We start from the raw sequence: 13,188 nt of genomic DNA on the forward strand, positions 1-13,188 counted from the left end.
GACCTATACCTGGACCTGGACCTATACCTGGACCTATACCTGGACCTGGACCTACACCTGGACCTACCATTCTGTGTTTGTCTGTCTCTCCTTCCTGTCCTCTCAACCAGCCGGTCAAAGCAGATGGTCTCTTGTCCTGAGCTGGTTCTGCTGGAGGTTTCTTCCTGTTAAAAGGGAGTTTTTCTTTCCACTGTCTCCACTGTGCTTGCTCAGGATGGGAGACTGCAACGAAGCCAAGATTCAACTTGTCTGCTGGATTCCTTAGATAGAGAACTTTACTTACTGGCTTTTATGTGAATGTTCCTGTAACGTGCCCTGAGACAACTTTGCTGTGATTTGACGCTATATAAATAAACTGAATTGAATTGAATTTATTGGTTGGGGGCGGAGTCACTGGATCCTTCAAAAAACTTTTCAAAACTTTGATCCACCATTTGCAATTTCTCGGACTGTAGCAGCGGCTGGACCTATTTTAAAGATTTTAAAAACAATAATGACAAAACCTTGGGGGCGGCTGTGGCTGAGTGGTTAGAGCAGTCGTCCTCCAATGCAACAGTTGGGGGTTCGAATCCACCAGCAGTCACATGCCAAAGTGTCCCTGGGCAAGACACTGAACCCCTCTTTGCCTCCGATGTGTGTCCCATCGGTACTTTGGTTTCCTCCCACAGACCAAAAACATGCATGTTAGACTGATTGGTAACTCTAAATTGTCCCTAGGTGAGAGAGAGAGAGAGTGAGTGGTGGTTCTTGTTTGTGTCCCTGTGATGAACCTGAGACCAGTCCAAGGTGTACCACCATTAGATATGGGTACCAGTGACCCTGTGACCCATATAGAAGCGGGTAAAGATAATGGATGGAAACCTTTCATTAATGCTTAGTTGTCCCATGTTAACAATCAGAATTATTTTTGATCGATTTGTATAAGTATATAATAAAATATAAGTTTGGTGGTTCATGTGTCACTCTGGTAGCTTAGATGTGATTTTTAGGCATGAAGCAGAAGGGAGGGGCAGCTAAGCTGATCCAGTGCATTCTGGGATTTGTGTTGTATGCCTACATGCTGCTTATAATGCATATAAAAAAGATCAAACATCTATCATCTTTTACCCGCTTCTTCCATTTTGGGTCACGGGGGTCGCCGGTGCCCATGTCCAGAAAGCACTGTGCGAGGGGCGGGGGACACCCTGGACAGGTCTCCAGTCCATCACAGGGACACATAGAGACAAACAACCATTCACTCTCACACCTAGGGACAATTTAGTTACCAATCAGCCTAACGTGCATGTTTTTGGTCTGTGGGAGGAAACCCACGCATGCACAGAGAGAACATGCAAACTCCACCCAGAAAGACCCCTGGACCGGGATTTGAACCGGGGACCTGCTCGCTGAGAGGCAGCAGCTCTACCAGTTGTGCCACCGTGCTGTGTAAAGATCAAAGAGTTCAGATAAAAGTGTTACAGATGTTACGGGCCTTAAGTTTGACATACAGGGTAAAATAAATCAGTTAATGGTAGGAAATCCTAAAACAGAATTTAAGACCCAGCTTTCCTTAAACAGTGCACATTGCCCGCCACCTTTCATGCCACTTTGAAACCCAAACCATCTTAAGCTGACACAGGACAGTTATCCAGTTTTGTTTAAATCTTGTAAATGGCATCATACATAAAACGTGTTGGTGCTCAGAGTCTCGGTCACTATTATTTTGTTCCACACCAAATAAGCTGTTTTTGTGTTTACTAAGCTTGTTTAGCTGTGGAGGCCATCTTGTTTGGGGTAAACTCCAAGGGTTAATGTGCAGTGATTACTTTCTGAGTTTCTTTAAACTCCGTCCGCTGGTTGAAGATAGTCTGTTAAACACATGCACGTGCAGGAACAGGCAAAACACGATCATCTGCCAGTGCATTGTCCGTGGGTGCCTTCACCGTGCTGTAAGGCTTTATGAGGAAGAGGAGCTGGTTCTCTTTTATTGGATAGTTCATTTAAAATGTTTATTCGGTGACACAAACTGTATGGGATGGTTTAAAGCTAAAGAAATGACATCAAGATTTTGATTTAACAAAAATATTTTTTATTAACAGTCTGGAAGTGACTTTTTATTAGTCCAGGTTGTGTTAAGGGACAAGTAACCTCATAAATACAGTTAGATACACAATAGTTGATATCCTGCGAGACCAGGCAAGTAAAGAGTCACCAACAGAATTTTAAACATCACGTCTCTCTGAGGATGAATGATCAATTTCTTTGTAATCCATCCGTCCATTAACTTTATCACGGGGGTCACTGGTGCCCATATCCAGCCATCACTGTATAAGAAGCAGGGGACAGGTATCCAGTCCATCACAGGGACAACCTGGACAGGTGTCCAGTCCATCACAGGGACACCCTGGACAGGTCTCTAGTCTATCACACGGACACCCTGGACAGGTCTCCAGTCCATCACAGGGACATCCTGGACAGGTGTCCAGTCCATCACAGGGACACCCATGACAGGTCTCCAGTCCATCACAAGGTCACCCTGGACAGGTGTCCAGTCCATCACAGGGACACCCTGGACAGGTCTCCAGTCCATCACAGGGACATCCTGGACAGGTGTCCAGTCCATCACAGGGACACATAGAGACAAACAACCATTCTCTCTCTCTCACCTAGAGATAATTTAGAGTTACCATCAGTCTAACATGCATGTTTTTGGTCTGTGGGAGGAAACTGGAGTACCCGGAGAAAACCCACATGCACAGACATAACATGCAAACTCCACCCAGAAAGGTCCCCGGCTGGGATTTGAACCAGCAACCTTCTCGCTGAGAGGCGGCAGCTCTACCTACTGCCCCACCGTGCCACCATGGGACATTTAATCCCAGCAAATCCTTTCATTTGTTGCCTCTTATCTATGGTCAGTTCACAGAGTGCACAGGTCCAGGAAGAAAACCCAGACATCCCTCTCCCAGGAAGACCCTCCAGTTCTGGGGCATCTGAAGAGGTTTCCAGGTCAACAAAGATGTCATGATCCTATATTATGACCAAAGATGAGGGTTGGAGTACAGATGGACCAGTAAACTGAGCTTCGCCGTTCAGCTCAGCTCCTTTTTCACCACAATGGACACAAGCTACGCCCTCATACTCTGAATGAGGCCACACTGCCCATCCATCACTTGTGAAAAATATCTCCAGGTGTCAGAACTCTGTTTGAGGCAAAGATTTTTCCCCAACCCAAACGGAGCATTGGGTTTAGGGCCACGTCTCAGACATGGTGAAACTGACCCTCAGCTCATTGCAAACCGTCGCAGTGCACTCAGAAGATAATGGTCTAATAAGACATCCTTTATGACTAAACCTCAAGGTCCTGTCATTGAAAACCCCAAACAGGACCAGAGACTGGGGGCAGACCTGACAGAGTCCGACCTGCACCAGAAACAAGCTCGACTTTGTGCCATAAATGTGGACACAGCTCTGCAGCACCAACCACAGGACGTCTCAGGAAACATGATCCACAAAACGGACCTGGTACAGTTCCACGACCTGGACGAAAGCCTCACTGCTCCTCTAGTACCTGAGCTTCTTTAAGTTGACCTTATTTTAATTCATTCACATTGGGGAAAAATATTTAAAAAAAGAAGAAGAAAAAATAGTCCTTTGAAAAGGATTTGTACAATAAAAAAAATCTATAGCACTGTGTGAAAAGCAACGTTTCACTGATATAATACACTTGAGCTGAAGGTTAACATCACTTCAAAGAACCAAGAGGACCATAAACACTCCAGTATAAAACACATCCTTTAGCTTGGAATGTGACGTTGTTTTAGCGCCCTGGAGAAGATGCTTCGGCGTGGCGAGTCCAGGTGGAGGCAGTCTTGTTCAACATGAGATGATGAGTGTCGGCTGACTCTGCGTCCTCTCCAGAGGCCCACCAGCAGACAGAATCTCACAGGCAACCAGCTCATGGTAAAGAGCATTGAGCACCTCCAGAATGTGGGCTTTGCCTGGGTGGAACACAGCACGTGATCTGAACTCTACATTTCACAGTGTTGGTTAGGATCTTATAGGCTGGGAGAGCTCCACTAACCATGCTGTGGGTTGCTGCCAGACTCCAAAGTGCTGATCAGAATTTTCCCCAGAGACCTCCGTGAGATGTTCTGAAAAAGAGAGAGTTATTTTCATTCACTCTAATGTAATTAACAAGCTCTGTGGGAAAACTTGCTTGTTAGCTCATAAACGTTGACAAGTGTATGATGAACACTGGTAATTAGCTCACTGTCAAACTGTTAGGGTTACAAAATGCAAATCAGAAAAACTTCGACAGAAAAGTGACGATCAATTACAAATTACAGTTTGGACCCGGCATGCAAGGAGGATTTGATAATTATCTGTGTCAAAAGCTGCAAACAGATTTCAAAGCACTAAAAACATGACTCCAGAGTAAGCTGTAGAGTGTTCAAAGCACAAAGTCATTAAAGGCATCACCAAAAAAGATGGCTGTGATTGCAACTGATGGTTACAGTATGTGTGAGCTGTAAGTGAGTACTTGTAGCTGGAGACCACTTCCACCACAGATCCTCTTATGTTCAGGGGGTGTAGGTGTGTTTGTTCCTTCTCAAGTCCACAATCATCTCTTTTGTCTTCTTCACATTGATGTGGACGTCATTCTCTTTGCACATAAACAGGAAGATTTGTGACATTTATGGACTGGAGGTCCACCAGTCAAACTGGGAGACATCACCAAGTGTGGTGGAGAATGGCAGGGCTGAGATACTTTGAGAAGTAATACCAGGGACTGAAAGAGGAAATGCAGAAGTTGTGGAGAGTCAAAGCGTCAATAGTTCCAGTGGTCATTGGAGCATTTCATGATATGACCCCCCAAACTGGAAGAGTGGCTCCAACAGATCCCAGGAAGAGATCTCTGTCGAGTAGAGCTGAGTTCTGGGAACAGCTGAGATACTGAACAGACCCCTCAAGATCCCAGGTCTCTGGTAGACCAGACTTTGAAGTGAAGTGGACAGATGAGCTCAGAGGTTAGTTTTTTTGTTTGTTTGTTTCTTTTTATGTGTGTGTGTGTGAGAGAGAGAACTTGTCTATTAAAGAGTTTCAGGTACAACAATCTTTCCCACAAACGTCACTAACCACGTCTCTGAGCTGCTGCAGAAGCTGCAGGATGTCCACAAGTTTTTCTTCAACCAGAGTCAGACGGACCCTCTCTGTCTCCAGCATCTGCAGCTCCACTTGGAGCAGCTCCGTCTCCTCAGCTTTCTGCTGCAGCTCCTGCATCAGGAAGTTCTTCATCTGGAAAAACAATATGCAAAAACCCTTTCAAAATAAAATACAGTGACTGATGATGGTCTTCCACTGTGGTTCATTTTAACCCAGTTAAGTCTTTTCTTACTTTATTTTCGAGACACAGTGATAGATTAATATCTGATATAGTAATGTCTGAATTATTCCTTGAAATAGTGTCTTGAAACAAGAACTGGGTGTTTCAACAGTGTAAACAATAACAATCCTACAAAGAGTTTTAATTAACAGGACCTAAATTAGACTATTTAGGCCTTTAGAATATACGGTAGATTTAAGCCATCTCCATCTTCTACCGTTTATCTGTAGTCAGATCGTGGAAACAACAGGTCCAGGAGAGAAACACAGACCTCCCTCCCCCAAGTGACACTCTCCAGCTCCTCCTGGGGACCTGGAGTTGCTCCCAGCTCAGAGAAGATACACCATCCCTCCAGAGAGTTCTGGGTCTTCCCCAGGGCCTCCTACCAGTGGGACGTGCCTGGAAACCCTCTAAAGAGAGGCGTCCAGGAGGCATTCAGATCAGATGAACCACCTCAACTTTATAATACAATATATACAGTAAGAGATCATCTGCGTAATTCAAACCATTTTTAACAGAAGCCATTTTCTGAAACCACTAAGAACTATAGTTTCAAGCAAAAACCAGTCTGCTTGGTCCATGGGACATGGACGAACTCTTGAAATGCATATCACCCGCTGCCCTTCATGTCAGAAACCATTGGGAAGCTGCGCATGCAGTCGTTTATAATGACTGATATGACTAATGTCTGTTCATAAACTGAGTCCACGCCAGCAGCCTAACCTGTTTATAACACTGTCACAGAAATGTTATACACAGAACGTAAAAAATATTGTTTTCTATTGTAAGTTATAAAATCATGCAGGTTCATGTTATTAAAGTTACAAGAAGCCACTTCAAAGAGCCACATGTGGCTCCACAGCTGGCTTCTCTAACACCAGTGAGACCCTGAAAATGTAACAATAACCAGTATGTACTCAGCCTCCATACACAGAGCAAGGTTTCAGGCTCAGAGTTAAACAGCAGGTTCGTACCTTCGGTGGTTTGGCCTTTGGAGACCTTCACTTTCAACTGTCATAACAATCTCTGTAATCTAGGTAATCTGTGTAGGACAGTGAAGCCAGGCAGAACCTTGAGGTGTTGTGGAGCGTGCTGGAGGTCGGAGGTGGTTTGTACCTGGTCTGTGTCCATTTCGGCCTGGCTTTCCTTCAGCTCCAGCTGCCTGTGCAACCTGGTCACCCTCTCCAGGAGCTCCACCACAGCACTGTGGCTCTCTTCGCTTCTCGAGCTGTCAAAGTTGGACATGAACTTGTTGAAGGCTCTGTTATCACACCTGGTGGAGAACACATCAGAGCACAGACGAGTGTTGTGGTGCACGTGAAGGCCACATGTTGTTCACTGTGACTTTATAAAGAGCAGAAGTGCTGCACCTTTCACTGCAGCAGGACAGTCTGGTTAGGATCCTCTTCACCTCGTCTACCTGCTTCTGTTGAGCTCTGGTCCACTTGTCCTCCTCTTCATCTGAGGATGCCTGGCCCTCCACGGACCGAAACAACTGCTCCTCCACTACACAACACAACACACTAACAACATTAGTGCTGCACTTGAGTTGGTACTTTCTCTTGGTTTTATTGCAGCATACGTCTAATAATCGGACTGATAATGATACAACACCTCCTGAGACATATACAATTAAAGACCTAGTAGTTTTTATAAAAAGCCAAATCACCTGCTAACTTTTAAATAACAGTTGTTGAATGCTAAGAAGGAATGGAGTTATATCATGCTAATTAACATTATGCATGATCGTCCTGCAATATTGTCAGAAAATGTGATGAGGATAACCATTAGCTACAAGCACTAAATATCAAACTGACTGGTTGACAGCCATTTTTGAGTTGGCTAATGTAGATTAGCTGTGGTGGCCATTTTGAATTTGTTTGGTATCAACCCTGTTTGAAGACATTTAGACACATGACTATATGTAAGGACATAAAGGAAGCTGGTTTGATTTGGAGATGAGTGTTTTTCTGGACTGAAATTGAACAGAGAATGTAAGTAAACAATGTTTTTGGTGCCAGGTGTTAAATGGGGAGGAGTTCCACTGTAGAAGAACAGGGGAGGGTTTTATTTTTGCTTGTACAGGGCAGCACAGACGGAGCCATTTTATCTACCACCAGGTGCAATGGAGGAGTCAAGCAACAGAGGCTTAGTTCACTACATGTGTGTGAATGAGAGGGAGGAGGTGGAACAGTGAGGCTACAAGGAGCAGAGGTCACAAAGGTGCAGGACTTCAAGGACTTGGGGTCCACTGTCCAGGAAAATGGGAAGTGTGGAAAAGAGGTGAAGAAGAGAGTCCAGGCAGGATGGAGTGGATGGAGAAAAGTTTCAGGAGTGATTTGTGACAAAAGGGTGTCAACAAAGTTCATGCTCAATAATCCAGGTATACAATCTAACAATTTTCAATCAGGTTCTCTGGACAGTTTCTTTTTTTTTGTGCTGAAACGTTTCTCCTTCCATCCAAAAGGCTTCATCAGTCAAGGAAACACACAACTGATTCTTCCCCCAACAGCTTACTCCAAAGTGGAACAAACCAGTTACTGTATGATGGTGCTAAGATGTTCTCTTTCGTACACCCCCTCCTCCGGCGCCGGCCCTCTTCCTCATCGACAGTCATGTCAAACTGGTTCAAAACCAACTAAGTCCATGCTCAATAATCCAGGTATATCAGTCAGGTCATCTGGACAGTTTCTTGGATGTTTCTTGTATTGGATTGTATACCTGGATTATTGAGCATGGACTTTGTTGGTCTTGAACCAGTTTGACATGACTGTCGATGAGGAAGAGGGCCGGTGCCGGAGGAGGGGGTGTACGAAAGAGAGCATCTTAGCACCATCATACAGTAACTGGTTTGTTCCACTTTGGAGTAAGCTGTTGGGGGAAGAATCAGTTTTGTGTTGTGTGTTTCCTTGACTGATGAAGCCTTCTGGATAAAAGGTGAAACGTTTCAGCACAAAAAAAAAGAAACTGTCCAGATGACCTGACTGAAAATTGTTGGGGTGTCAGCAAAGGTCAAAGGAAAGTTTACAAGTCATTGGTGAGACCAGCTATATTATATGGTCTGGAGACAGTGGCACTGACAAAAAGACAGGAGACAGAACTGGAAGTGGCAGAAATGAAGATGTTGAGGTTCTTCTTAGGAGAGACAAGGATGGATAAGATTAGGAATGAGATCATCAGAGGTACAGCACAGGTTGAACAACTGGGAGATAAAGTTAGAGAGGACACACTGAGATGGTTTGGACATGTGCAGAGGAGGGACAGTGGTTTGGGCATGTCCAGAGGAGGGACAGTGGTATATTGGTAGAAGGATGTTAGAAATGCAGCTGCAGGAAAAAGACAAAGAGGAAGGTCAAAGAGGAGATATTGATGCAGTTAGAGAGGACATGGAGGTAGTTGGAGTGAGGACAGATGCAGAGGACAGAGTGAGATGGAGGAGGACGACTCGCTGTGGCAACCACTAAAGAGAGAAAATCCAAAAGAATAATAATAAGAAGATTATGGTGTTTAAACCCTTTCCACACACTATTGCAATATTCTAAACAATGTTTCTAAACTCTAAACACTGTAAAACAGCACAGAATGTCATGATTTAATCTCTCTGCATCCACTGCTCTCAGCCACCTGCAGGCGCTCTTGGCCACACCCACTTTACCACTCTGCACGGAGAACAGCTGATCAGCTGCAGCAGGAAGCTTATCCTGCAGTATGGGCTGCACAGAGGTGCAGGAGGTCCCATCTTATTTTGAAATACTGCAATTGAGAGAATCCGCGATAAATGAACCGCAAAGTAGCGAGGGACTAGGGCTGGGCGATATATCGATATATTTAAAATATCGAGATGATTTAAAACGCAATATAAAATGAGAGTTTATCGATATTAAATGATATAAGCTATGTTTACATGCGCAAAGTTTTTTGACCGGATTGAAATGTTTTCAGATTAAATAATTCAAATGTATTGTTTACATGGACACAATCTGTTCATGACGAGCGTTTACATGCAGCGGGTTTTGTTCTGAACAGCAGTACTGACGTGTGCAGAGTGGTAAACTCTCCTTAAAAAAAACACAGAAGAAGAAGTTCTACTTCCGGGATGAACGTAAACAAACCTGAGCACCCAAAACGGACCCGTTACAGGTTTTAATGATGGTGGAGACGTTGCTGCACTCCCTGACTGAGCTACAGGTGATACAGATCATTTTGAGCTCTTTCAAAGTTTCTAGTAGAAATGTTGAGTCGCTCACCGACAAGTTTTGCTTCCCCGACACGCTAATATTATTAGCATTAGCCAGGCGGAAATAACATAGGTCGCACATGCGCAGTCAGGTCAGTTTTTCCCGATCAGAAAAAATGAACTGATCACGCGTTTACATGGACACCGTTCAGGTTATGAATCTGTGTAAACCACTTGTTTCGTTCTGATCGAAAATTATTTTGGATCACGCTGAATTAAAAAAACAACCCGAACGGGGCGTTTACATGACGCGTTTTATTTCGAACGGCCGTTTGATCCAGTTACTTATGATAAATGGACTGTACTTATATAGCGGCTTTCTATCTTATTTCAAGATACTCAAAGCTCTTTACAACAATCTGTGTCTCATTTACCCATTCATACAGCTCTATACTAGATCTCTACAAAACTAATTGAACAAATCATTCTAAAGAGACTAATCAGAGCTTTATCACATTCATACACCGATGGGACACACATTGGAGGCAACGAGGGGTTCAATGTCTTGCCCATGGACACTCCGGCATGTGACTGCTGGTTGAGTTGAACCCCCAACTCTTGCATTGGAGGACTCTTGCAGCGGAGCGGCACGCTGCTCGTCAGTCTGTCAGTCTGTAGACACAGCGGCGGAGTTCAACAGAGTCATGTGTGAAGCTACTTCAGCTCCAGAAACAACCAAGAAGTGATTTGTGAGGTTTGTGGAGAATCTGTAAAGAGCTGCAGCAACACAACAAACCTTGTAAAACACTTCCGGTTAAATCACAACACAGAACATGAGGCAGTGATGAGGTGGACAGAGGAGGAGAGTCAGGTGCTGCTGCTCTGGAGGAGTCCCTCAGGGCTGCAGGACTCTCCAGGCACATGAAATGTGGAGCTTCAAGCTGCGCCAAGAACTGCTGCAGTTGGAGTTGTTCAAATTAAAACATATGGTTATGAAATAATTAACACAATAAATTCATGCTTCAATAAATAGTTGCATGAGTTCAGTGTGTAGTAATGTGTGTATCACTGAGATAATCTCACATGGGCAAAAAGCCCAGATTTATTCAGGTAAGGTTTCATAAAGAACTGATCATTTAAAGTGGATTACATGGAGCAGGTGTCGTCAGATTATACAGAGCAATGGAGATTAAACAGCCTTGGTGAACTCTGAAAAATATACACTACAAAAATATAACATATTATCTTAAACATATCTCAATATTTAATAGATATTTAATAATTTATTTTAAGAGTTTTATTATTTTTATTTTTATTGCTTGAAAAACCATTTTCACATATTTTGTCTGATGTCCTGTTTGTTATAAGCTCAGACTAAATGAGGCCACTGCACCAACAGACTCCTCAGTTTAAAATAAATAAATGACTTTGTCTTGTATTCTTTATGCAGCTTTAATTTTAATACACTGCTTTTTTTAGGGTTAACTGACACATTAGGCGTATTTGTAAAAATTATCAGTATCGGCATCGATACCACCGATACTCATGAATTTACCGGGTCTCGTATCGGAACAGAAAATCCTGGTATTGAACATCACTATTGTTTACACAGAGCGGTGCATTCAAGAGCATGGAAACTTTTAAATTCAGAAAGAAACGAGCGATAACCAAAGAGAACGGAGCTCTGTAAACAACTACACAACAATGTGGGCTTTCCAACAGCTTTGTTAATAAAGGTTAATAAAGGTTCATTAGAATCAGACTTTGTAAAAAGCAAGTCAGATTTCATTGTTTGCTCTGTGTGTGCTCCGTTTAAATTTTAAGGGCACAGCTGTGTTTTTGGTTTTGTTATGCAGGAAAAAACGTTATTTTTAAGACATTTATTTTGTACAGTTACAACTTTGTTAAACTGTGTGACAACTGGGACAAAGCTTTGAATCAGAAATATATTTTGTTACTACTTTACGGAAATAAAAATATATCAAGATATTAATTTTGGTCCATATCGCCCAGTCCTAGTGGTGACCATCTTGAATTTTGACGTGGCAACCAAATTTTTAAACTTTTATTTGATAGACCTGTCTTTTGCCTAGATGTATCCACCAAAATGGATGTTTGTATCACACCTTTTTTCAAGTTATCATGCTCACAACATGCACGGACGGACAGAGGGTATTTCCAATTCCCCCCTCTTCGCTCCACAACGGGCGAACCCACTATGTTCTTAACACACTCAACACCCTGCAAAAGATGTTCTGGCTGACTTTTAAAACTTTTATTTAAACCTTCATTTTACCAGGAAATAAATCCATTGAGATTATTAATCTCTTAAAAGGATGTCCTGGGATACTTTACAATGTAATTTAGTTTTCACCTGTTGTGAAGGGAGCCTTGGTTCTCATGCTTACGTCCAAATTATGAAACAAAAGCACAAACATGGCTAACATTAACTCTAGTTTCTAGGATGGGAGACGGAGATAAAGTGAAAACTCAAAGCAATCTGCTGGCTCCTCAGATAAATAACTGAATTTTTTTGTATGTGAATGTTTCTATATTGTTCCCTGAGATGACTTCTGTTGTGATTTGGCGCTATATAAATAAACTGAATTGAGTTGAATTAAAGCAACAAAAGCCTCACTCTTGTCCGGGGTTGTCATGGTGCGTCCTGCTGGGGAACAGCGGCCATGTTGAGAGTCCAGGCAGCATCTCTGGCTCCGGCTGTGGACACAAGGCTGCTGCGCTGACCCACAGCTGCTCAACAGCTCAGATTTGGAAACTTCTGACCTGAAAGAGAAGTCTGTGAGCTCACTATAAAACATCCAGTTTATTTTTAAGAAATGCTACATGAATAACTTTTATTCATTGACATTTCATATTGTACTGCATGCTGCTAACAGTATCATGCTGCTAACAGTACCATGCTGCTAACAGTATCATGCTGCTAACAGTATCATGCTGCTAACAGAACCATACTGCTAACAGTATCATGCTGCTAACAGTACCATGCTGCTAACAGAACCATACTGCTAACAGTATCATGCTGCTAACAGTACCATACTGCTAACAGTACCATACTGCTAACAGTACCATGCTGCTAACAGAACCATGCTGCTAACAGTACCATACTGCTAACAGTACCATGCTGCTAACAGAACCATGCTGCTAACAGTACCATGCTGCTAACAGTACCATGCTGCTAACAGAACCATGCTGCTAACAGAACCATGCTGCTAACAGTACCATACTGCTAACAGAACCATACTGCTAACAGTACCATACTGCTACCAATACCATGCTGCTAACAGTACCATGCTGCTAACAGTACAATGCTGCTAACAGAACCATGCTGCTAACAGTACCATGTTACTAACAGTACCATACTGCTAACAGTACAATGCTGCTAACAGAACCATGCTGCTAACAGTACCATGCTGCTAACAGAACCATGCTGCTAACAGTACCATGCTGCTAACAGTACCGTGCTGCTAACAGTACCATGCTGCTAACAGAACCATGCTGCTAACAGTACCATGCTACTAACAGTACCATGCTGCTAACAGTACAATGCTGCTAACAGAACCATGCTGCTAACAGTACCGTGCTGCTAACAGAACCATGCTGCTAACAGTACCGTGCTGCTAACAGT

General features: G+C 43.2%; 1 protein-coding gene across 1 annotated transcript in view; it reads right to left on the minus strand.

Annotated features, from left to right (window-relative positions):
* Positions 1-3,829: 3,829 nt before the first annotated feature.
* Positions 3,830-13,188, minus strand: part of efcc1 (EF-hand and coiled-coil domain containing 1) — a 34,346-nt gene continuing 24,987 nt past the window's right edge. Inside the window, exons 4-9 of the mRNA XM_037678549.1 lie at positions 12,181-12,326; positions 6,736-6,871; positions 6,482-6,638; positions 5,119-5,277; positions 4,064-4,133; positions 3,830-3,980 (exon numbers count right to left, since the gene is read on the minus strand). Coding sequence (XP_037534477.1) covers positions 3,856-3,980; positions 4,064-4,133; positions 5,119-5,277; positions 6,482-6,638; positions 6,736-6,871; positions 12,181-12,326 — 793 coding nt within the window. The 3' untranslated portion in view covers positions 3,830-3,855. The remainder of the gene's footprint in view (positions 3,981-4,063; positions 4,134-5,118; positions 5,278-6,481; positions 6,639-6,735; positions 6,872-12,180; positions 12,327-13,188) is intronic.

Source organism: Nematolebias whitei, chromosome 7 (assembly GCF_014905685.2).
Source record: "Nematolebias whitei isolate Nwh7 chromosome 7, NemWhi1, whole genome shotgun sequence".
NCBI lineage: Eukaryota > Metazoa > Chordata > Actinopteri > Cyprinodontiformes > Rivulidae > Nematolebias > Nematolebias whitei.